Source organism: Pygocentrus nattereri, chromosome 8, assembly GCF_015220715.1.
Source record: "Pygocentrus nattereri isolate fPygNat1 chromosome 8, fPygNat1.pri, whole genome shotgun sequence".
NCBI classification, from domain to species: domain Eukaryota; kingdom Metazoa; phylum Chordata; class Actinopteri; order Characiformes; family Serrasalmidae; genus Pygocentrus; species Pygocentrus nattereri.
Genome location: NC_051218.1, coordinates 5,869,402 through 5,896,168, shown reverse-complemented (window position 1 = coordinate 5,896,168; position 26,767 = coordinate 5,869,402). Strand labels below are relative to the sequence as shown.

Sequence of the window (26,767 nt, the reverse complement as noted above, 5' to 3'; positions counted from 1 at the left end):
GGTGTTTCTAATAAAGTGGCCAGTTACTGGAAAGACACAGTAGGTTTTTCTAATAAAGTGGCCAGTGAGTGGAAGCACAAGATAGGTGTTTCTAATGAAGTGGCCAGTTACTGGAAAGACACAGTAGGTGTTTCTAATAAAGTGGCCAGTTACTGGAAAGACACAGTAGGTGTTTCTAATAAAGTGGCCAGTGAGAGGAAGCACAAGGTAGGTGTTTCTAATAAAGTGGCCAGTTACTGGAAAGACACAGTAGGTTTTTCTAATAAAGTGGCCAGTGAGTGGAAGCACAAGATAGGTGTTTCTAATAAAGTGGCCAGTGAGTGGAAGCACAAGATAGGTGTTTCTAATAAAGTGGCCAGTGAGTGGAAGCACAAGGTAGGTGTTTCTAATAAAGTGGCCAGTTACTGGAAAGACACAGTAGGTGTTTCTAATAAAGTGGCCAGTGAGAGGAAGCACAAGGTAGGTGTTTCTAATAAAGTGGCCAGTTACTGGAAAGACACAGTAGGTTTTTCTAATAAAGTGGCCAGTGAGTGGAAGCACAAGATAGGTGTTTCTAATAAAGTGGCCAGTGAGTGGAAGCACAAGGTAGGTGTTTCTAATAAAGTGGCCAGTTACTGGAAGCACAGGGTAAGTGTTTCTAATAAAGTGGCCAGTGAGTGGAAGCACAAGGTAGGTGTTTCTAATAAAGTGGCCAGTTACTGGAAGCACAGGGTAAGTGTTTCTAATAAAGACTTCTCAAAAAGCATAAAAGCGAAACTCAACCACTGCGTTGGGAACCACTGCTATAGATCCACTGAGAGGCATTATACATCTGACATCTATTAATGCAGCTGTATTAACCACAGTGAGCAAAATCTGTAGCTTGGGAGTTGTTATTGAATTTACTGCGAGAGTGAATGATGATATCGGTGGCAATAACCACACATGGCGCCGTTCACAACGATGGCTATTCCTCATCAGTCCAGCTTCATGTGGTTTTGGGCCACAGTGTGATTTATATTTCTATAAAGACGTGAGGGGGAGAAAAGCGCCCGTAGAAACGAGGGAGCTGAGCACTGTCTACATTTTCTCTTGCTCTTTGTGCTCGCAGCAAAAACAGGGGAAAATAGGGACATAGCTCAAAGGCTGATGGCTTTCTACTGGAGTTTCTAGAGGTGAATAAGTTTGTAAAAAGCCCTCGAGAACACGTACTCCGGCCCCACTGCTGCTGCGCTCTGAGGCGTCTCTGATCTCTGCCTGAAATGCTTTCCTGCACTGCTTTTTAAAGCAGCGTTAAACGTCTGCTCGTCATATCTGTGGACTGTATTAAGAAGGATCAGGTGTGCTGTCTGTACTGAGTGATTACACTACACAGTGTATATGAACAACCAATATTATTTATCTTTCACTGTAATTTAGCTTCTATATTGAGATTCAGAGTGTGTTCATATGTATATATTAGCTTAAGTGACCCTTATTAGTCCCACAACGGGGAAATTTCACCTCCGCTTTTAACCCATCCGTGAAGTGAAACACCACATACACACTAGTAAGCACACACACACACACTAGGGGGCAGTGAGCACACTTGCTCAGAGCAGTGGGCAGTCCTATCCACAGCGCCCAGGGAGCAGTTGGGGGTTAGGTGTCTTGCTCAAGGACACCTCAGTCACGTACTGTCGGCTCTGCGATCAAACCGGCGACCTTCCGGTCACAGGGCTGGTTCCCTAACCTCCAGCCCACGACTGCCCCATAGTAAAGAGTGCAGCCAGAAATACATTGACACATTTTAATGTGTTGTATTTCAGTTCAGGTCATATGGATTGGACGGATTTTACATTTTCATGACAAATATACAGATGTTAAGTAAATAATCTCACTTACCATTCATAAAAATCGCAATGCCAAGCAACACAGCTAATTAACCTCTTATTCTCCAGGGTATATTTTGGTTTGTCCATTTGAATTTTCGTTAGCAAATCATGAGGCAAATTATTCAGTAATTGCATGAAATAAATGTAATTTTTTAATTTATTTATTTTTTAAAGTTCCCCTCACATCAAGAGAAAATGTGTTTTATAATCTACACATATCACTATACGCTTACACTTTACTGCTGAAAGCCAAAAATCTCAGACGCTCTTTGTATAATTTATAGAAGTGATGTTTACATTCGATTCGGGAGCGGCTCGGAGTAGAGCCGCTGCTCCTCCACGTTGAGAGAAGCCAGTTGAGTTGGTTCGGGCATCTGGTAAGGATGGCCTCTGGACGCCTCCCTAGGGAGGTGCTCCAGACATGTCCAACAGGGAGGAGACCCCGGTGAAGACGCAGGACACGTTGGAGGGATTATATCTCTCGACTGTCTTGGGAACACCTCGGTATCCCTCCGGAAGAGCTGGAGGAGGTGGCGGGGTAGAGGGATGCCTGGGCCTCTTTGCTTAGGTCGCTGCCCCCGCGACCCAGACCCGGATAAGTGGATGACGATGGATGGATGGATGGATGGATGGATGGATGGATGGATGGATGGATGGATGGATGGATGGATGGATGTTTCCAGAGCAGATCACTGAAGAGACGCCGTCTGTTTATAGTTTATAGCCCAGATTTGGGGGAAAACGGGTCGACTTTCAGTAGAAAAACAAAGTTCAGCTTCTTTTATTATAAGGGTTTAAAATGACGTCACCGTCTATTAGACTGGAGAGAAGAGCTACAGCCTCATACGACGCCCAGCTTCTGAATGGAGCTTATGAAATATGAAAGTTATGAAGAACATGACGAAGTGCGTTTTGGAACCACCGGTGGTCTCAAGGAGTTGAAGAGGTTAATCAGCAATGGCTTTCAAGCAACATAATCAAAGAATATTCCATGAAGGCTCTGCCAATAAAATTATAAAAACAAAACGACAATCACAAGCAACATTTGGTGACCCAGCCTCATTTCATGTTTTGTTTTGTTTTGTTTTTTGTTATTCCATGGTTTGAAAATAAGTTAATACATCCTTTAAAGGAAACACACTTCTGCACATTTCAATGCACAGTTGCTGCTTAGATAGATAGATAGATAGATAGATAGATAGATAGATAGATAGATAGATAGATAGATAGATAGATAGATAGATAGATAGATAGATAGATCTAACACACTGCTGTGTCTGTTAACACACTGCACTCTCAGAAATAAAGGTAACTAAATTGTCACTGGGGCAGTGCCCCTTTTTCACTGGGGTGGTTCCCTCAAGGGTCCATCTCAGTACCTTTAATCAGGGAACATATCTGAACCATAATCCACTGAAATGACCTGTTCTAAGCTGCACTGACTCCACACACCCCGCCTCGCCTCCAGGCTTTTACTCTACTGTTCTGTTTTAAAACATTCGGTAATGAAAAGGAACAAATACCAACTTTTCACCTGGAAAAACTGATTTAAGCTTCACAATCAGACCTTAAACCACTGTTGTACCTTTGAGGGAACATCTACACCGTTTGTACCTTGATTAATAAAATATGGACCTGCACAGAACCTTCATTTCTAACAGTGTGGATAAAAATAAATACGGCCTGCGCAAAAGGTTTATTTATTTATTTTTTCAATATGTTAAATTCATCCGTGAAATATAACATGTGCCCTAAAATCTGTAGAAAAATTTCATATTTCGCTCATTTTCACTTAGAAAAAAAACAACAAAACAGGTCATTTGCATACAAATGTATAGGGTTTTATAACAAAAAGCTCATGAGTGGATGATAAAATGCTCCCTAACAGAACGATCAGACCAGAGTTCAGAGTCCAAGTCTGCCAAATGTTAATATGATTATATGATTGATGACTAAAATGATTATTATTTGCATCAAACTCAATCTTGTACAATGTTTATAAAGGTGTTCTATTCTATCCTATTGAATCCTACGCTCTTCTCATTTTAGCCTACCTGCTATTCACCCTCTGCAGTTAAATAAATAAATAAATACATAGATAACCTAATCTATTCCCTCAGTACCACAGAGAGGTAGGACATTTCACCTCAACGGCTATATTTCCAGCTAAAAAAAATAAATAGAGACAGAAAGGGAGCTGCCCTGGGGAGCTCCTGCTGTACTCAGGTCAGTTCTTTAAAGGAAATGGCTCATCAGTGAGAGCTAAATGGCTGCAGAGGAAAGTCAGGCAGTGGTGTTTCGGGCCCTGGGGTTTGCCTCGGGGCAGACAGAGCGAAACGCTGCGGCTGAGTGAAATGGACTGGGAGGGAACAACGTGACATTTTTAGTGCGGCTCATAGCTGCGGACTACTTTTGCATTTTGGAGGCATCTGTCTGAGGGTTTTTAGGCCTTCAGGAACGAGGCACGTGCTGGAGTAAGACTCGGAGTCGTTTAAAACACGAAAGCGATCAGAGGCGATTAAACTATCAGCCATCGCAGTTTAAACTGAGCCCAATCCAATTCCTATCCCAAATTTCACAGCAAATTGCCCGGTGCTTTCTGACAACGGCAAATGGTCTATAAATCTTTATTGCTTTCCACCTCTCTGATCTCACAGGAAGAAAAAAAAAATCCTTTTGTTTAATGTTCTTTGAAAGAAAAGTACTCTGTCAAAACAGATGAGAAAAGTGCGTGTTCGCTTTCATTCTCTCTTTTTTTCCCTCCCTCTCAGCCTTTGATTGACCGTTAGGGAATAAAATAAATCCTCCTTTATCAGAGGACCTGAGCTGGTGAGAAGAAAAGGCCGCAGTAGCTGTAAAAAAGATCGGACAGTAAAACTAAGCTTTTCTCTCAAATGTCTTGGGATGGGTATCTCACCTGCTTCAGTGTCCCGTCTTTTTTTCCTCCTTGTACCAGTAAAACCGTTAGCTGGTGATATAGCGTATCCCCCGTGCTGTAGATTTTACTCTGCGCGTTCTCCAGTGTCCACTCAGAAGCCTATTGGGTTCCCTAGTGGGCACTTATCCTCACTTAATGCCATCCTTCTTTCCAAACTGGAGAAAAATATCACACAAAAAAAGAACAAACTGGCTTTGGATTTAACCTTTGAGAAAGCTAAATATGTTCATTGAACATGTTCATCAGTGGGAGCCCTCAGGGCCTCCTAGGCCTTCAGAAAAGGCCTAATGATGTCTTGAGACTTAAGAATACATGTTTGTAGTATTCAGTTCATTTGTATCTAATAGAATCATCGTGCTTATCGTATCTAAACTCTGCATCTTTATTTTCTTTCCCCTCAGTTTAGTTGTCTCCAATTCCACCTGCTAGTTAGGACTCTCATGATACTACCAATCATACGACATTACCAATGCTAGGAGGGTGAAGGCAGCACAGGGTTTCTCCGAGACCTGTGAAGCGCCATTGCATCTTTTGGACAGCCGAACCTGCTCGGAGGAAAGCGTCAACTGCCAGATCTGTTACGTCAGCTAACAAACGCCTACACTGAGTGGTGGGGGAGACTGGGGGGCATCCTACCAACCCAGAGAGCAAGGCCAATTGTGCTCTCTTGGACTCCTGGCTACGGACAGCTGTAGCAATACCAGGGATCAAAGTCGCGATCTCCTGATGATAGGACCAATGCTTAGATGGTTGCGCCACCCAGAAGCCCCACCTAAACTCTGCATCTTAAGTAGGGGTTACACTATATGATGTTTACCCTGATTCTCAGTATGGCTGAGTCCAAGCTGGTCGGCTCTAGCCTGCAGATGTTTGAGTCAGTCGGAGTCGACAGTTGGAGAGAAATTTGAGCTGCGCACGAGGGGTGCAGACTCAGATTTTTGGCCTCCTGATTGCATTTCAGGCCAGTCAAAGTTTATCAGACACGTTTGATTTTTTTCATCGCAACTTTGAGCAAAATCTAGTGCAAACTGGCCAGCGACTCAATCTGAACTGATTCCTACAACAGCCAATGAAAACAGAGCACAAAAGAAGAAAATACAGCAAGTAAACAAAGGTAAAGTCTCTCACACTCATCCATCAGACTGACAGATAGAGACGTGTGATTCATCAGTCCAAAGAATATGTTTCCACTGCTCCAGAGCCCAGTGGTGGTGTACTTTTACCACTACACCCGACGATTGTCATTTTGCATTTAGTTCTTAAGCTTGTGTGCAGCTGCTTGGCCATGGAAACCCATTTTGTGAAGCTCCTAAAGCACAGTTCTTTTACTGACGTTGCTTCCAGAGGCTATTTGGAACTCTTTATTGAGCGCTTCAACAGAGAATAGGCTCTGTACACTTCAGCACTTGGCAGCACTACTGCGTCGTGGCTGAGCTGTTGTTGTTCCAAAGTGTTTCTATTTCATAATGATACCACTTACAGTTGTCTAGGGCGGATCTAGCAGGACGTAAATTTCAGAAACTGACTTGTGGCAGAGGTGGCATCCTATGACAGTCAAAATTGCAAGGCTATGTGTTTAATTTTATCCACCTGTTAGCAATGAGTGAGGCTGAAACACCTAAGAGGTGTGGCCCAAAACTTTGGTCTATGTAGTACATAATGAATATGCTCAAGCTAATTTCTGACATACAAAACTAAGCATGTAGCACTCCATGAGACGAAAGCCTGGAAAATTTGAAACTGTGCGCGTTATAGTTAAATTTATGTTACTACAAATCAACAAAGAAAACACAAACTTTTGACTTGCAGCATAAATCCAGCAGGTAGGGCATCAACCTATCTCCAAGTGTTGTCTCACACTTTCATCCCCAGTTCATTGAGCCCCAGTACCCTGCTGCTTCGGGAGAGTGCAAAGCCAAGAGGAAGCTGCTCAACTTTGTGTCGTGACCTGCTGTTTTCACATTCCACTCCCACTAGTCCCTATCCGCAGTGCAAAATGACTAATCCAGACGCTTTACAAGCCACTCTTGTTCTTCGTCATAGCCACCAGCCACTGTTTGATTGTGTATCAGCTCTGCGGAAGAGCGGATATTGGCTTTGTTTGCCTGCAGCTCTGTTGTTTCTCATCTCTGTCCTTCCTTCCTTTTTTTTTCTCCAGCTTCAAGGAGATGCGAACAATTAATGATGTCTCAAAAAGACCTTTGGTCAAAACTGCGCTGCGTTTCTTGTATAAAATTAGCATGTTTCTGAGAGCTGGTGAGCAACAAGCCCTTCGCTTTTCTCCTTCTTTCTTCCTACATCTATGGCTCTTATCACTCACATCTGTGCTGGGAAAATAGATCAAAGCCTGACTGGAATCAATAAAAGCCTCTTGGAAGTATAAAAGTAGCGCAAATTCGTTAGCACCGAAAGAGAATAGAGACCCAAGGGCGCGGAGACTTAGTGTAAGAAACATTAGCATTAGCATGTCTTCAGGCTTGGATATATTCACAATGAAGCTTGGGATGAATGCTCAGGAAGACAGGGGCACATTCAGCATCCGAAGAAATGAAATGCATACAGATTTGAGCCAATAAGGACGCACAACATGGCTCACAATACGTGGATATACAAGAGCAAATGTGCGGAGATCACAAGCAGAGGGATTCATCTCAAAGCCATATGTAGGCACCGATAAATTAAGCCGATTTGACAAAGGCTGCTCATTTTCACATCCCCTAACACAGATAGGTGGAGGAGGCGTGGCACATGCCCACGACAGCAGGGAAGAATACATGTGGTGCCATGGTTTACACATGGCATCGAGAGCGTGAGGATCATGAGGAGAGCAGAGGAGACCTTCAGGGAATAAAGCCTGCCAACCAGGCAATACTGTAAAATCCTAAAGACAGATAATTCTCAGATTAAGGCTGGATCAAGCCTGTGTGGAAGACAATGGAAAGCCCATTGGCTTTGTCAATCAAAGACCTCCATAGACATGCTAATGTTCCTCAGCCTGCGCAGCTTCCAACACGGATGTTTACCCGTTACGCTGAGTGAATTTTTTATTAAGACTGGACCAAAAGAAACTTAGGCCTTATGATTTCCAGAAACTAAAAATATAGATCTGGAAAAGATTTACTTTATTATATTTTTGGTCGGAAATAAAAGGATTAAAACCATAAGCCCAATCGTAAGTGGCCAGCTGGTTTTCCTTTTCTGTGATAACTAGGCCACGTTCACACGGCAGGTAAAAGTGGCCCAAATCTGATCTTTTTCTTCATATGTGACACAGATGTGTATCCGTGCGAACAGATAAACACACTGAATCTGACATTTTCAATTCCGATTTGAGACGCTTTCATGCAAAGTGGCACTGAAATCCGATCCGATCTGCAGCATTGCGTCTCAGTCTGAACAGGCAGATCGGAATTCATGCAACTTTTATGTCAGTCGGCATTCATCATAATTTTGCGCTGCTGAGACTCAAAAACATTTAGGCTGATGTTTCTGTACCAAAAAAATAAAAGAAACTCATCGCAGCCGCTCCGAGTTTGAAGAGGTTTCAAACTAAACGGCCGAACCAAATATCTTTTCTAAAGAACCCTTGAAGAGCCATATTTTCTAAGAATGTAGTTTATCAATTCAAAGCTTTGTTAAATTAAATGAGGCGCTGCTGGCGGAATTGAATAAATCCAGAAGATTGACATCAGGAACCAAACCTGTGTGGTTCTAACCATATTCTTCTAAAAACAGTTTCTTGTCATATTTACTGTTTTTATATTATACAATGTTTTTGTAAAAAACATACATACCGGCTCGATAAATAGTTAAAACAATTTGACTGTAGCTTATCATAACATAACTTTGTTGTAATGGTAACTTTCCAGGAAAAAGAACAAACTTTCAATGTAAATTAATCTTTCCAAACAATGTCCGGCCATCTCTGTTGCTCCTTTCCTTTTCACACAATGTAAGCAGCAGCTGGTGTTTCCAAATTATGTCAAAAAATGTTTGTTCCGCAAGTGACAACACGCTCTGTTCTTCATCGTGGATGAAGAGTGAATGACCGTGTACTGAATGTTACCTCATCCGAGTTCCTGAGGATGGCACTCACTGCGTTGACGGAAAGAAAGTGAGTAAACAGGCCGTGTTTATGTGGTTTATATGGGTTTGCGTACATCTATGCTTATGAATTTACACCTTTGTTCATTTTCTAGGTCTCTTGCTTCTCTCGTCTTCCTCTCTTCTCTCTTCCTAGCTCCTATACAGCGCTGCGAATGTCTGAGCCACACTGACGGAGCCACCGCTGACCTACATTTTCATGCAACTTCATTTCGCTCCCTCAAAACATGACAGTCCCATTGCAGGTGCTCTAAAACTAAAGGAGCCCTTCAAATGGGACGAGGCAGAGAGGGAGATTTATGCACTCCGCTAAGTGCACTGGAAAAAAATAGGAAAATTTGACAAGGACAGAGAAGCCACAAATCCCGGCGAATGGCAGAATGATGCTGTCGTTCATGGCTGGAAGTCATGGGGCTTTTCACGAGCTTTTTAAAAACCTGCCGAGCGCCTCAGACAATAATGGATTGGGTTCCATTTGGAAGGACTCAAGGGGGCACTGGAGAGACTGGAGCCAGGCAAGAAAGGATTGGTGGCAGCAGTAAGACTGACAATAACTCTTGTTTTCTTCTCAATCCAATGCTGAGTAATACCAAAGTGCCGTAACCCAATACCGATACTGTATATATACTTTTTTCTCATTTTTTCCTGAAATGAAGGGCATTAATAGTGAGTTTGTGCTGCAGTAACAGCCTCTACATTTCTGGAAAGGCTCTAGATGTTGGAACATTGCTGTGAGGATTTGATTGAGCGTTAGTGAGGTTAGGTACTGATGTTGGATGGTCTGTTCTGGATCACTCCAACTCAACCCAAAGGTATCGGATGGAGCGCCATCTCTCCAGAGAACGCAGACCTACTGCTCAACAGCCCAATGCTGGGGGGCTTTATACCCTCTAGCCCACAACTGGATGCTCTAGATGTTAGAACATTGCTGTGAGGGTTTGATTTAGCACTAGTGAAGTCAGGTACTGATGTTGGATGGTTGGTCCTGGATCACTGCAACTCATCCCAAAGGAATTGGATGGAGCACCATCTCTCCAGAGAACACAGCCCCACTGCTCCACAGCTCAATGCTGAAGGGCTTTATACCCCTCGAGCCCACGCTTGGCACTGGACACGGTGATGTTAAGCTCATGTGCGACTGCTCCAAAGAGTATCGGTCATTGCTTGTAGTTTAGATACAAGCTGGTACTCACATGTGGAAGGCTTGTTGCAGTTGTGTCCATGTCGGAAGTACTGAGGGTTCTCTATCACCGGTATTCGGGTCATGCCGATCACCACGGCATCCGGTCCAGCGTCCAGCGTACATGGGGTTATGATCCCATGATTTACATGGTGGAGAGGACTGGCAGAGTCTTCTTCACCACTGATAACAGCGACAGGACCTGAGAGACAGAAAAAGACAAAGGAAGATAGAGAATTAGAGAGGCAGCCATCAGGCAGCTTCTGTCTGCACACACAGAAGAACACCATTAAAATAACACAGCAGAATAAATAGATGAGTCAGAGCATTCCTAATTTATTAATATGTCTGACAGCAATAAGCAGCCAGGCTCATCTGCTGGAATGTGAATTGTCTCTTAGGTTCCGGCAAGACTTTTCACACTAGTCCGTCCATTTAGACCAGCAGTATCCAGGTTAGGATGACCACAAGTGGGACCGGCACTATCTGACCTGCCCTCAAGACCACCATGTCAACAAGAAACAATGATGTGCTGAAGCGTGTTCTCTGTAGAGCATGTGTTCACTTATTTCCACTTGGAAAATCAACAAAACGATGTCACCAAACTTTTGCATGCGATTGCATATATAAGTATATGAACCATTCTACCAAATTAGGTCAAACTGTAGTCCCACAGTAATACATAAATGGTTAAATAAATGATAAATGAATCGGATCTTAAATATTTATGAGAATTACATTTTGATGGGTTTTATTTTTTCAATACTTTATGTATTTTAAATGAAGATGAAATATTTACATTAATAATGACATTGGTCTTGAAACTGAAATAATTAGAAAACCGCTGCCTTATGTTTCCAGGTCAATACCGAAACACAGTTTTAGTCAGTGGGTGGGGCCTCAATTTAGCCACGCCCCTGTATTTTAGAGCAGGAGGTGAGGCAGCATCTTTTTCCCTCATGGCCACATGGTGAGAAGTTAGATCCCAAAGTTTTGTTAAATGTGATCTTAGAAGCGTCCGTTTCCTGTTTGTGGCAAAGTAAGAAGTAAAAATGTCCAAATGGCTTGAGCGTCTCCTACAGCTGTCAAAGTCGTTGCTTAGCAACGGCGGCTCAGTGGAGTGATAGTGTTTGTAGAAAAAACTGATGCTATGGTGAAATAACAGCACAGTTAGAACGCCTCTCAGCCAATCAGCTCGCATGGCCGGAACTAACTATCGTATAAAATAGAATAATTAAGCTATAGGGTCTGGTTTAAGGTAAAATGATCCAGATACAGTGACAGTGATAGTGATGCTGATCGTGGTGAGTGATCAGAGCTGAGCAGAGTGTCAGAAAAGGTCCTCAATCCTGATCATCATTCACTTCATAAAGCTCCACTCTGCGCTCGTAAGGTCAGCCGTAAGGACATGGAAGCGAGGGGTCAATCAGCACAGTGTTTACACAATCTGCTTACTGCTTACTGGGAGCTTTTGGAAAGTAGAGGTCACGTTGCATGAGCGAGGATCTGCAACAAACGAACGCCGGGCTGCACACACACACCTCACAAAACACACACACAATGATCCCCTGAGCAGGCTGCCAGAATCGGCTCCAGAGGAAAGAAGAAAAGAAGACGGCTCTCAGCCATCAGTGCGGACTAAACCCTAGCGCTGTGGTTGTGTTGCTACACTCTTAGAAAACATGGTTCTCCAAGGGTCCTCTAGTAAAGACAACAGCTACATTTAGAACCATGAACACCCAAAAAACCAGGCATGCACAAAGGGTTCTTCAGACTGATGGAGAATAGCACATTCTGTGCTATGTTATGTTATGGAGCCCTGCTGGTGAGATGACTAAGTCACAGTCACGACTTAGTTAGGTGTGGGAACAAGATTGTGCCTTATTTAGCTATGGTCAAGGCTTAATTACCTCCTTCCCACTTCTTACAAAGTTATGGCCACTCAGTAGTATCTCATTCACATAATTACCTCGTCACAGCGGGGCCCCGTAGTTATTTCTCTATGCTGTCAGAAATTAAGGTTCTGTTCAGGTACGTTTTTCATTCATCAAGGTACCAACAGTGTAAATGCTCCCTCAAAGGTACAGCAAGTGGTTTCAAGGTCTGATTGTGAAGCTTAAATCAATTTCTCCAGGTGAAAAGTTGGTATTTGTTCCTTTTCATAACCGAATGTTTTAAAACAGAGCAGTAGAATAAAAGCCTGGAGGCGAGGCGAGGCGGGGTGTGTGGAGTCAGTTTCAGTGAATTACGGTTCAGTTATGTTCCCGGACTAAAGGGACTGAGATGGACCCTTGAGGATCCCACCCCAGTGACAGGAGTGGAACTGACCCAGTGACAGGTCAGTACCTTTATTTCTGAGTGTATATGGGACATTTTTGAAAAGGGTTCTGCTATTGTTATGATGCCAAGCTAGAATATAATAGAATAATGCTTTTTGATGCTACACAGAACCATATACAACACATTCTCCCTCAATCTGAAGAGCAACTGAATTCAGTAGATGTAAATGCATTTCTTCAATTTTGGCAGTAAAACCACCTTAATGTTCTTCCCAAATGTCAACTTCACCGTCAGAGACATTATCTTATAATAAATGGTCAATCTTTAGGCCTTGAAGACCCTAACGGTGAAAGCCACCATTGGCAGCCCAGTCTAATTCCATCAGTGTAAGGCGTTTCACAGAGGTAGGTCGAACAGATGTGGTGGAGCTTTCATGTGTCTTGATAGCATTGCATGCTCGGAGGAAATCTAGCTAGTGAGTGGACATGGACATGATTCAATTTGGGAGAAAATTGGTGAAAAACTGCAATAAATAAATAAATAAAAACAACAATAATAACTCCACTATCATCTGTCTTCACCGTAATTGGTCAAGATGGTCATGGCACACTGTGATTGGTTAGAAAGCTCATTTGCATACTGCTGTGTTCTGCAGAAGGACAGTATCATCATAACAATTTACAATGTTTGGTGCAACCTCAACACAAACACAGCCTCAGCTCTCAGCTCACGCGCCTCTGAGAAAAGTTGATATGCTTTTAAAAAAACAGGCGTTTACTTGAAGAGCGTCTTTCCCCTGCGGTTCATAATGCGATTAGAAATATGGATTCATCTCCTCGGTGCGGGTTGGGATAGAGCCGGCTGAGATGCAGCTGTACTGTAGTGCGGCTTATTGAGAGCAGTGGAAATATCAATGCTCAACTTTTTCGATGGGCGTAAACAGAAAACGTCTACAGAAAAGACAGTAAACAGACACCTAGCAGAGAATAATGTCAATGTAAAGACTGTAATGACTGCGTTTCTCTGAGTCCTGCATGTTACAGTGCTGCAGAACCACAATCTGCTCCTGAAAACTGAAACACCAACTACAGAACTGATTTCGTCTCACATTGAACACGGAGGGTCTGTATGAGGATCCACACTTCAATTCTTCAGGCCCATAACTACAGAACTTAAATATTAGTTTCATAGTGGATACCAAACAATTCATAATAGATATTGAATAATTCATAATTGTTACTGAATAATTCATTAGATACCAAGTAAATTACAGTAGTTATTGGATTATTTCTAGTAGTTATTGAATAATCCATAGTAGATACTTAATAATTAATTGCAGTTACTGAATAATTCATAGTAGATATTGAATAATTCATAGCTGATACTGAATAATATTAGATCCTGAATAATTCATAGTAGTGTATGAATAAATCTTAGTAGTTGCTGAATTATTAATAGTAGTTATTGAATAATTCATGGTAGTTACTGAATAATTCATAGTAGATATTGAATAATTCATAGCTGATACTGAATAATATTAGATACGGAATAATTCATAGTTGGTACTGAATAATTCATAGTAGTGTATGAATAAATCTTAATAGATGCTGAATAATTCATAGTACATACTGAATAATTCATAGTAGTTACTGAATAATTCATAAGATACTGAATAATTCATAGTAGTGTATGCTTCATAGTAGTGTATTAGTAGATGCTGAATTATTCATAGTAGTTATTGAATAATTCATAGTAGTTACAGAATAATTCATAGTAGTGCATGAATAAATCTTAGTAGATGCTGAATAATTCATAGTAGATACTGAATAATTCATAGTATATACTGAATAATTCATAGTAAATACTGAATAATTCATAGTAGATACTGAATAATTCATAGTATATACTGAATAATTCATAGTAGTTACTGAATAATTCATAGTAGATACTGAATAATTCATAGTAGATACTGAATAATTCATAGTAGTTACTGAATAATTCATAGTAGATACTGAATAATTCATAGTAGATACTGAATAATTCATAGTATATGAATAAATCTTAGTAGATGCTGATGCCAACACATGATTGGTGCATTTTTAATTTTAGCACTGGAGCAACAAGACTAACATAGCTAACAAATAAAGGAAGCTTATGTGTACCAGTTAGCATTGTGCTAACAGCCCAAACCATCACACTGTTGCCTCAAACCACGTAAGTTGTTCAGTATCTCTAAAAGACGTGACTGTGTAGTTTTTCACACTGTAAAACTCACTGTTATCAATAAACATGGACTAAACTGCATTAGCATATATGCTAAAAACAGGAGCAGCTCAACTCCAAGCTGGAGCTTTGTCTGATCTTCCTTTAACTGCATTTGCTGTAAAGAGGAAATTGGATTATTACTGGCTTGATAAACTCTTTGTTGAAGATTATTGTGGGAGGGTGAATATTATTTTGAAGTATTAGCTAATTTGACACCAGCACAGCAATGACTAAATAGTAAAAATGAAATACTAAAGTACTAAATACTAAAATACTGTCTGAAGAGCGACAGACGCAGCAGGTCTGTGGTAATGTGGACAGAACGGAGTGGTGCTGGCGTGTGGGTGAGTGCTGGGACGTCTCATTGCAGCGTCCAGAACCGAGAACCGACAATCCGCCGCCTGCTGTCCAAACAAATCTGATTACCATGGAAACGTCCCATGCGCCGCCGGCCGGGCAAACAGAGCCACACTTCAGTGAGCCCAGCGGAGACGCTCTGCAGGAGGAAACGGAGACTCCAGCAGGAAAGAGGAGAGGAAGAGGACGTTTACAGCTTTACTGAGCTGGTATGCAGCCCTCACATTGTGCCGGCTCTGTCAACAAAATAATAAAACACAGACACGCGCTCACACGGTCGCAGGCCGGGGTTCAGACGCGGATATAGAGACTAAATGATACTCACAAGTCACAAGGTGACACCGAATGTGCTTAAAGACTGAACCCGTAAACCACAAACACACACACAAAACACAGAATCAGAAAAAAAACATAATTACAAAGAATTAAAGAAACTTAATTACACTACATTAATTATCATTTAGTAACCTTTTTGGTATAAAATATATTTTTCTGAATAATTATAATTTTTTCCTTAGTGTGTTATTATTGTGCTTTTATTTGTTTTTTTGTATTGTTGTATTTATTATTTATACACTTTGATGGCACACTATATGTATATATATATATATATATATATATACCCTTGAAATGTATTTATTTAATTATTTTTTAAATACTATTACTACACTAAGTATTATTTTATTTTACTTTTATGGCGTTATTATACTATTTACGGAATATTATACTAGTTATTGAATAATTCATGGTAGTTACTGAATAATTCATAGTGGTGCATGAATAAATCTTAATAGATGCTTAATTATTCATAGTAGTTACTGAATAATTCATGGTAGTTACTGAATAATTCATAGTAGACAGTGAATAATTCATTGCAGTTACTGAAACATTCATAGTAGATATTAAATAATTCATAGCTGATACTGAATAATATTAGATCCTGAATGATTCATAGTAGTTACTGAATAAATCATAGTAGTGCACAAATAAATCTTAGTAGCTGCTGAATTATTCATAGTAGTTATATATATCATTGAAATGTGTTTATTTAATTATTTTTTAAATACTATTACTACTTATTTTATTTTACTCTTATGGCATTATTATACTATTATACATATTATACTATTATTATACTATTATACTAATATATATTTATGTAATATACTATGAATTTTGCTATGAATACATTATGAAAAACATACACTCATTAAAAAAAAAAACCCAAGCCTTTATGCATGCTAAATGAACAAATGGGCTAACAGAAATTGTCCAAAATTATTTACAATATAAAATTCTAAGTATTTACTGATATAAAAAGTGTTGACAGTGTATCATAGCTCGTCTTATTAAAGTTCGAGTTCAAACCATCAGACAGACTGAAACTGTAGCTGCTTATGTTCCAGATTATTTACAACAGCACCAGCAAAACTGCTGTGGAAACAGGTTCATTTGAAATGGCTTCACTCCACGACTTAATCAGCCCTTCAGGCAACAAACAGCCTTATCTGCAGTTTAAAACCAGCAGTGGGATGTTTTGTGTTTCGGTCCGATCCTGAACGGGTCCAAAAGAGACTTCGACAAAACTGCGGAAAATCAGTCCACATTAAAACGTTATTTTGCGACTATAAAGGGAGATCATTCTGAGACGATTGCAGCAGCCCCTCATATGACATTCAGAGAGAGATCTTTAAGAAAGAAAGAAAAAAAAAAAAAAAACTTAATTAGTTTTTGCCTTTAAGACAAGAAGTTACATTCAACCGGCTGCCAAATGACCACTTCGGCTAATTGGGTCATTTTAGATGCTTTTCTTTCTGTTTAATTGGAAAGCTCGAGCCATACCATAAGCCCTATAAAGATTACTAAGAGAATTGAAGTAAATGGTTAAGGGAGCCTTTGCAAGGTCAAAAATCCCAAATCCCCATTTTCTTTAGAAAACCCTTTCAAAAGCATCCAGTAATCAGATTGTCCTCTCCTAACTGTTAGTGGTAGTAATTACTGCTTTTGCATGCATTCGTCTGCTCCTTGCTCCCTACATAGTGCGCAGCAAAGGTCATGAAATAATGGCTTCCACTTCCAAATAGTGCGTTTAATGTCCAAGGCATATATTTGGGGTTCAGCCACAGGCCGCATGGCTTCCTACTGGACAGAACACTGTTTGATTGCAAAAGCAATACTAGTGCGCTTTAAAGATCATCCCACTGAGCTGCTTCAGAGGAAAGTTGGAAACGTATTTAGGTTGTTTGACTCAGTGTAATGAGTCAGACTGAGGCAGGCGTGCAGTTTAAATGTAAAAAGAAGCTTGAGTAGTTTGTCCAAAATCCACAATCAAGGTTAAAACCAAAACGAGCCAACAATAAACAAACAAAGATAAATCCAAGCAACTAAAGGCCCAAAAGGGAACAGGAGAGTAGATGAGAGAAACAATGGGCCAAATACACAAAGAGTAGATCAGAACACGGACAAAAACTCTGAGTATCTGTACGAAAGCAATACCTCACAACTAACCTAGCCCAGGAGTCAGCAAAGTGTGGCTCTTTTGCTGCCCTGTTGCGGCGCCACAGCTGAATTAGATTAATAAATCATCTTAAACGCTGGACTTAATGTAGAACTGCTGATTCACCCTTTAACCCTGAAGATCAGCGCAGACTGCTGGTCACCATAGCAACACAGACAACAGTCTCGCCCAGTTAGTAGCCAACGAAACGGCAAAGAGAGAGATTTAAGACGAACATCGATAATTTGGAGACGAATGGACTGATTTGTGTTTATAATCACTCCAGCTGGCTTCCTGATAAGTTTAATCTGCGCCTCTTGTTCACCACCTTATTCGAATTTTCCTGCTCCACCTTAAATGATTCATTCTGATTTAAATACAGTTACATTTTGGCGACTCAGACACCATTTAAGGTGGAACAGGAAAATGTGAACGAGAAGCTGGCGAATGAGAAGCGACTTCAGCCTTGTAAAAAGTCAAATGTTGAGAGACGCTTTCCAAGAAACTGATCTACTTTAGTGGAAAAGTTTCCTGCCAGAGATGTGAGAAAAGCAGCCATAGCTGAGTTAAAGCTTAAAGCAGAGCAACGTGAGTCTGCGTTTTTGTTTATATTATATTTTTCAGTCTACAGTAGGACAGCAGCACATACTGAGACAGATTTACAGCCAAGACGGTAAAATAGACGTAAAATGAAACATTAAAAATGAATGAATTCACTTCCCTCTACGTTCATTCCTGACATTCATGCCTACCGTGAAACAGTCTGCTGCTAAACGACCCACCCAAAGCCGAACTGAAAGGGTGCCCTGGAATTACTTTGAGGCAGTAGACTGACGATCAGGACTAGGTTGTGAAGTTGTTGCAGTACAGAAAACAAGAAAAATCACCACATAATTACTATCCTACGTCCTGTTGTCCACTATGACGTCACATGACATCAAATAAAAAAAAATAAATAAAAAGTTTTTGTTTTTGAAGAAAAAAAAAATTCACTGACAAGTAAAAAAACTCTTTTTATCCAAAAATTACTGAAATTCTCAAACTTTAATTTGGTCTATATTCTCAACATAGGGTGGCACGGTGGCGTGGTGGGCAGCGCTGTCGCCTCACAGCGAGGAGGGCCTGGGTTCGATTCCCCGGCCGGGCGACCGGGGTCCTCTCTGTGTTGAGTTTGCATGTTCTCCCCGTGTCTGCGTGGGTTTCCTCCGGGTTCTCCGGTTTCCTCCCACAGTCCAAAGACATGCAGTCAGGCCAACTGGACATGCTAAATTGCCCCTGGGTGTGAGTGACTGTCTGTGTGTCTGCCTTGCGATGGACTGGCGACCTGTCCAGGGTGTATCCTGCCTTCCGCCCGAAGACTGCTGGGATAGGCTCCAGCACCCCTGATGGAGAAGCGGCTTAGAAAATGGATGGATGGATATTCTCAACATATGGTGTACGCATTTTTCATTTATTGTATATATTTAAAAAAAAAATCAGCTCCAGAGCGGCGCAACCGCCTAAGCATTGGCCCAGTCATCAGGAGATTGTGAGTTCGATCCCTGGTGATGCTACAGCCGTCCGTAGCCGGGAGTCCAAGAGAGCACAATTGGCCTCCCTCTCTCTGGGTGGGTAGGATGGCCCCCCCTTCTCCCCCATCACTCAACAAGATCCTAGTCAGTGCAGGCGTCTGTTTGCTGACAGCGCGTTCGGCTGTTTCGTGACGTTGCGTGAGCGGCAGTTCAAAAAGAGGCTGTATCACTTCACAGGTCTCAGAGGAAGCCTGTGCTGCCTTCACCCTCCTAGCGTTGGTAGTATAGTGTGAGTGGGGGAGTCCTAACTAGTGGAACTGGAGACGACTAAATTGGGGAGAAAATCAGATAGAAATAATTTAAATAAATAAATCATTTTCACACATTTTCTAACCTGCTTCTCCTTCTGTGTGCTTATCCTTCTTCAGTGTCAACAGATCCAAGCATAATCCTTGTAAATATTTAAGATTTAAGACTGCATTGTTTTTTAAATTGTTATTTTTTTATCCCTATTTATTCAGCAGAGTGCTGAGTGATCCATATAGAAAGCAGGGAGCAAATCGAGATCCAGCTTTAGAGAAGCTGAATTAGTCCATAGTACAGTCTGCAATGTGATCCACACATTAAGTGCATAGGTATTTAAGTTAGGGCCAGCTAAGGTCAGATTCTGATAAACGGGTTAATAATGAGCCCAACCGCAGATTACACTTCTGCTCTGTAAATTATAGGCAGCGTTTTGAGGCTAAGGTTTTGAAATCATCAGTACACCAATTACATCTAATGTAAGTTCAATAATCAGACCGTATAATTATCTCCAATTATAGTGATATGGCACGCAGGCAAATCTGCATTAAAGTTCACATTAAAGCCTTCTAATGTTCTTCAGAATGCATCACAGGCTAAGGTAATGACGAGCAGGCATGGCTCTATATACTGGATGCACTTCTAAAAGCTTTTTAACGCTTAACACCAGCACACATCTACTTTCAATCCTATCTTCTCCATTAATATAACAGTTTTTGAAAGCTCTGATAACATATGTAAATAATTTGGTATGAAAAAGCTGAAAATGTCGTTTGTACCATTTTGATATATGAAACATATGAAGATGGATATACTTTGAACTTCAGAGGTCTTTTATTGTTTGTCCTGGTGAATCAGATCAAAGTGCTTCCACCCAATCATCAGTGCATCCAGCAATAAAGGCAGCATGGAGCTTCTTTTATACAGTGATAGGAAACACAGTAGCTCACAGAAAGCTCACTGATCCATTTAACTGACCAAGATGGACATTCATGCTCACCAACTGCTCTGGGGACAGAGTTTAATCGGTTAAAGGAAAACTTTAAGATTTCTGAGTAATTAAGTGGTTAAGATGTAAACCGAGTCAGTCAGAGCGGTTTGGTGTGAAACGTTGTGTTCTAGAGAAACTTAGTCAGAGCTGTTCACAGTGGTGGTGATAGGAACCAGACGTCCACCTCTAAAAGCTCCTCACAGAAAGTTCCTACATGAAATGGATCTGAATTCACTGCCTGATGACTGAGACGCTGTTTTATGATAGTTTAGAGAACTTCAACTCCATTCATGGTGGAGAGAGACATGCAGGGCACTATGCGGCAAAATAGTCCCCAAAGAAAACTTATTATTCCAGATTTTCCACTATTTTCCATCAACATTCCATATAAACTCAGAAGACTCGTGTAGGTTCTCTGGTGGTTCTGGATGGTAAATAAAATGTCTATATCTGTGTTGTAGTCATGGCGACCCCTGGTTCCTATCACCACCACTGTAAAGACATCTGAACCATTTCACACTAAACCGCTCTGAATCCCTGTGTTTACATCTCACACATTCAGTTATGATGAAAAATCAATGGAATCAGCAGGTGAACAGTCCGTACTGCTTTCAGAGTAAACCTCACTCCTCTGTCTTTGGCTGTTACATCTCAGATGTCCATTGCGGAATATATTTCTCCAAGTGGACGAATAGGAAATGAATCTGTACCCCTTTCCTGGGAATATTAGCTCAGTCTCTGCTCAGTCCCTCTCTTCTGTTCCTGTTCGGCTCTTGCTGAGCCCAGGACAGCTGGACTTACGAACACTACAGCACACTGCTTCACACAGAGCCGGTCATTTCAAACCACTTCCACCTCCACCAGCGAGCCTGAGTGTACACTTCACCCTCAAAGTTCATCATCTCACTGTCATCACCTCCTAAAGGTGTGAAAAAAGCACATGATTGGGGAAAAAACCAATGAATGTGGCCATTTCATATATAAATCCATATTCTCTTCAGGCTGCTCTCAGAGGGCTTTGACATCTCCTCCTAGGTCAAGTGATGGATACATAAATAAAAATTATGGTACCTAAATAAATAAATCAATAAATCAGCCAGAAAGCGTAGCTACAGTAGAAGGATGAGTGTTTACGGCTTTTAAATGGGCATTAAAGAAGAAATGGAGAAGATATTTAGTGGGAGGATTTCTCTTGCTCTGTACGTCTGATCACATCATGACATTGTGCGAGAGCTGAGAGAACAGCTGGAAATTTCAAATCGCGTCAAAATATGAAAAACAACAAAATCGGAGATACAAGGTTTTGTCCGAACAGTGACGAAATACCATACAGTAAGGTTAAGATATAAAAGTTTATCTGTCCGTCTGTATCCATCTATACATGCTTGTGTTAAACAATAAATAAAAACACACACACAAATAAATAAACAAAGGAATAAATACCCCTTGCATATCTTGACTCAAGTGTGTATTATATTTATTCATCTATTTATTCATGTATTTATTATGTTATCTGTCTGTCTGTCTCTACCTATCTACTGCATCTGTCTGTCTGTCTGTCTGTCTGTCTGCCCGCCCATACTTGAGGCAGACAAAAAATGAAACACACACATAAATAAATTAATTCATTCATTAATAAAATGAATAAATATCACATACGTTTATATCTTGACTCATAGGTGTAGCATGTGTTCAGCATTTTGTCAGCGCTAGAATATAAAAATATATGTATTCATGTATCTGTCCGTCTATCTGTCCTTGTGTTAAACAAATAAAACACACAAACAAACAAATAAATAAATAAATGCTTTGAACTGTTGACCTGCGTATAGTATTTTGTCAATGTTGTGCTTTAAAACTATATGTTATTTATTTATTAATTCACATAAATATTTACCCCCGCCCCCAACACACACACATACACACACACACACACACACACACACACACTTATTTCTTATGCTTTCCTTCCTCAATAAAAGAATAACGTCAATTTAATCAGGGAGTGACGAGGCAGGCAGTGAGCCACAGCTTCTTCCCAGCATGATTCTGGGGGTGGGGGGTGGGGGGTGGTGGTGGGGGGGTGTTGTCCGGTGCAAGAAGTGTCAGATAAATTACACACTGCCAGCCCCGTCAGCGGCAGGACGTTTCTCTGGCACACTCGTCCCCACAAGCACACAGAAAAACTTCAGGGGCAACAGAGGCTTGAAAAAAAAAGCCCCAAAAGGAAATGAAAGAAACGAATAACGGCTGATAGAGAGGAAGAGGAACATTTTACTTAATGAACTGCACCTTTACAGCTATCAGCTGTTCTAGATATTAGTCTGAGGCACTTCGTGACACTGGCTTAACCTTTAGAAGTGTAGTTATTAAGGATGATTTGCTATCTAAATATAATGATGTAATTACATGATACTTTGTTCTTTCTACAACATTAGCTGAGGTTATGTGGAGTCTCGGACTACAGCTATAATACATGATATCTCCAAAAGTATCTGGACAGTCCTAATTAGTGAATGCAGCTACTTTAAGTGGACCTATTGTTGATGCACATGTTCACTCAGTTTATAATTGCCATAAAAAAGCTTTGACCGGTAGAGTGGAGCAGCTGCACATGAGCCTATGGTCAATACCATTAGGATGAGTTTGGGATGCCGAACTGACCTTCCAACATCAGTACCTGACCTCACTTATGCTCTCGTGGTAGAGGGACCACCTCTCTATTAATAACCCTGAAGCCATGTTCTATAGACGTTTGGAAGTAAACAGTACTGTGCAAAAGTCAGAGACCACTCTATTCTCATTTAATTTCTAGTCAAAATTAAGTAATTTTTTTATTTTTTTCAATGGCCGGGAAAAAATAAACATACATTAAATGCAAAACTACAGAGTATCCTGAACATCTAAGTCTCCTCTCAGCTGTGTGAGGGTCAGTGAGTCTCTCTTTGCCTTCATTCCAGCTTCCATTCTTTTCAGGAGACTCACTTTCAGCTCCTCAAAGAATCTGCAGACACGCCTCCAAAGTTCAGTCTTAGAAGCTGGTTGATGATTTTCTGAAGTGATCAAACACATTCAGTGGTGCTGAGGTCTGGACTCTGGGGTGGTCAGTCCATCGTTCAGCTTCTTTGTTTGATGTGTCCGTCTCCTTTTCTCAGTGAGGTTCTTCTTGATCAGCTACACATCCTTTCAGACCCACAGCGCTGAGTGGTCTTCTCACAGTGGAAGGATGGACAGAAACACCTGTGGATGTTTTCAGATCTGAAGCAGCTTGATTTTCTCCTCTCTCTCAGAGATGAAAGCTTTAAGCGCTGTTTATCTGATGGGGGCAGTGTTGGGGTCTACATGCTGTTCCAGGTGGTTGTTAGGAGACACATTTTCTCTGTAGCTTTTGATCCGCTTTTGAGTTGTGGAAAAGGTCTGGTTGTTTTCACCCAAGAGAATTTCCTGAACTCCTCAGAAACATCTCCTAAAAATGCAGTTATATTTTCTATCTGATTTAATTGGAAATTCAATAAATGAAGTGCAGCGTCTGACTTTTGCCCAATACTGTAGTTCTTTTTGTTACTGTTCCCAACTCACAATTGTGAGAATGCTGAGAGAAAAGCTGAACAAGCCCCAAAGTGAAGGTGGGTTTTTCACAGACATGACAGCAGTAGTACTTTACATGTTCTCTATTTTGCTCCCAGAGTTGAGCCTTGGCGACATTTATATACACACAAGACCCTATAGCTGTGCTGCGAGAGGAATCTTAATGCGAAAACTGAAAGGTTAAATCTAAAAACATTTCAGATGAGCAGAGAAGACGAACTGCTGCAGCACTGCCTGCTAATTAGCTTCAGGAATTCCGTCTCCAGGAAGTTCTCTCTCACCGTTTTTAATTAGTGTGAAAATAACTTCACTGCTCCAACACACACACACACAATAACTTCACTGCTCCAACACACACACACACACACACACACACACACATATACACCCATACAAATACAACCACTGCACGATATGGACAAAACACCAATATTGTGATTATGCTGCTACAAGGTGATTAACAGTGGTGGACAGTAACTCAGTAAATGTAATTAGTTTCTGTACTTTAGTATTTTTGGTGTATCTGTACTGAAGTTTTTCTATTATTGGGCGACTTTTTCCTTTCACTCCGCTACATTTCAGAGTCTAATATCCGACTTTTTCCTCCTACATTCTGAGAAATCTGTCGTTCCTTTTGGTTTCTGTGTGTATAAAAATGTAACATGTCAAAACGAAAGAAGCGCAAAGCCAGAGCACCAATCAGGGCCCAGCGGTCACTTTGTTTAGAGCTGGTTTTGACCTGTTGGTCATACCGACCCAGTGCAGCACTCGGTTCAACATCAGCGCAGCAGCGTAAAATGTTGGGAGAATCTGTTCAACATAAATGATGAACTAACCTAACTTTGTGAAAATAATGATAATAGAACATCAGAGCCAGAATTACTCTTTTAGTACTTTTACTTTATACTTAAGTACATTTGAAGGTAAATACTTTAGTATTTTTACTCAAGTGGAGGTCTAAAGGGAGGAACTTCTACTGTTACTGGAGTGATATTTTATCTTGGGTGTCTCTACTTTAACTCAAGTACATGGTTTGTGTACTTCGTCCAGCACTGTTGCTTAGAAATATAATGTATTTTAATGTATTGTATTGTAGAGTACACCAGGACCAGGAACGCTCAAAGAACCATTTGCATGTTTAAATGGTTCTTCAGATTGATTGAAAATGTGTTGTATACTGTTCTATACAGCACCAAAGAGGGTTCTTTTGTTGTTACAAGCATGACATTCTACCAACAGCAGAACTCAGTTCAAAAAGATTCTACATAACACGTTCTCCATCTATCTGAAGAACCATTTCACCATGCAGAGAACCTTTTAAGCATGCAAACGTTTCTTTGAGTGTTCATATTTCAAGTTGAAAGATTTCATTTTAACCAAACTTAAAATTTTGTAAAAATAAATAAATAAATAAATAAATACGATGTCCAAAATTTATGGCACTACTGAAACACAGAGTTTCAGTCAGTGGGCGGGGCCTTGTCTTAGCCACGCCCCTATACTTTATAGCAGGAAATGAGGCTGCATCCCTTTGGGTTTCAAAGAAAAATATGAAGATTTTCTATGTAAATCTGTTTAAAGCTGTGTTTGCTGGTCATGTACTGGCTGGGTTTTTGAGTTCTGCCCAAAAAGAGCTAAAATTGTCAGGACTGAAACATTTTTGTAATGATTGTTTCAGTAGTGACAAAAGTGCCCCTATACAGTAAGCAGAGCTGACAAAATGGACAATGAGCATAGAAACAAGAAGGTAGTCATAATGTTAGGGCTGACCGGTGTATAGGTGTATACCGGTCTATCCACAGTGCCTGGAGCTGTTCGAGTATTGATCAATAACACAGGCATAAAATCAAGATAAGTAGCAAACGGCTTAAAGTCTTTCATACCTTGGTCCTTTGGGCTGACACTGATATCAGTGAGCTTCAGTATCAGAAATGTTCTCTATTATTCTTCCTCTTATTCCCACTGAGCTCCTCCGTAAAGGTCTATTACAAGTTGAGAATGAACAATAATTAATAATAATTATTATTAACAATAAGGGTAATATTCATTATAAATCATCTATGATGCAGCCGCCTGCAGCTCAAAGTGCTTCACTCCATGAAAAAACAGCTGTGAATGACAAAAGAATGTTATTAGAAATAAATCTTTAAAGCTGGGACTATTCCTGCCTTTTAATCTGCTTGTCTCTTTAAGTAACATGGTTATTATCTGCTTTTGTCACATTTGCATTGACCGGTTCAGAACTTGATCTAACAAACACAAAAAATTCGTAACGTTTTTCACACATCAGAGTCCTTTTGTTGCTCATCTGATGAGGCACATCATTAATAAGTGTTTCCACAGGGATGGGAATCATGAAAGCACTGCAGTGCATCCAACAATAAAGGCAGCACAGCTTCTTTTACACAGTGATAGGAAACATGGCAGCTCACAGAAAGCTCTGATTCCATACCCTGATCCATTTTACTGACCAGCATTCTCAACGACGTCCTTCAGAAAGGTCATATTAATGTCATATTAGGGAAACCAGATCATTTGTACTTAGACACTTCTCTTTTCACTCTTGGGTGGCACAGTGGCACAGTAGCACTGTCACCTCACAGTAAGGAGGGCATGGGTTTGAGTCCCCGGCTGGGTGACCAGGGTCCGTTCTGTGTGGAGTTTGCATGTTGTCTGTGTGGGTTTCCTCCGGGTTCTCCGGTTTCCTCCCACAGTCCAAAGACGTTTACATTTATTTACATTTACATTTACGGCATTTGGCTGACGCTCTTAATCAGAGCGACTTACAATTTGATCATTTTACACAGGTAGGCCAAGGTGGTGTTAGGAGTCTTGCCCAAGGACTCTTATTGGTATAGTGTAGGGAGCTTGCTCTGGTGGGGGATTGAACCCCAGTCCAC

At 40.8% G+C, this 26,767-nt stretch overlaps 1 protein-coding gene across 1 annotated transcript in view; it reads right to left on the bottom strand.

Annotated features, from left to right (window-relative positions):
* ntrk3a (neurotrophic tyrosine kinase, receptor, type 3a) overlaps positions 1 to 26,767 on the bottom strand; it is a 419,732-nt gene that overhangs the window by 72,020 nt on the left and 320,945 nt on the right. Inside the window, exon 12 of the mRNA XM_017716401.2 lies at positions 10,089 to 10,277. Within this exon, the coding sequence (XP_017571890.1) occupies positions 10,089 to 10,277 (189 nt within the window). The remainder of the gene's footprint in view (positions 1 to 10,088; positions 10,278 to 26,767) is intronic.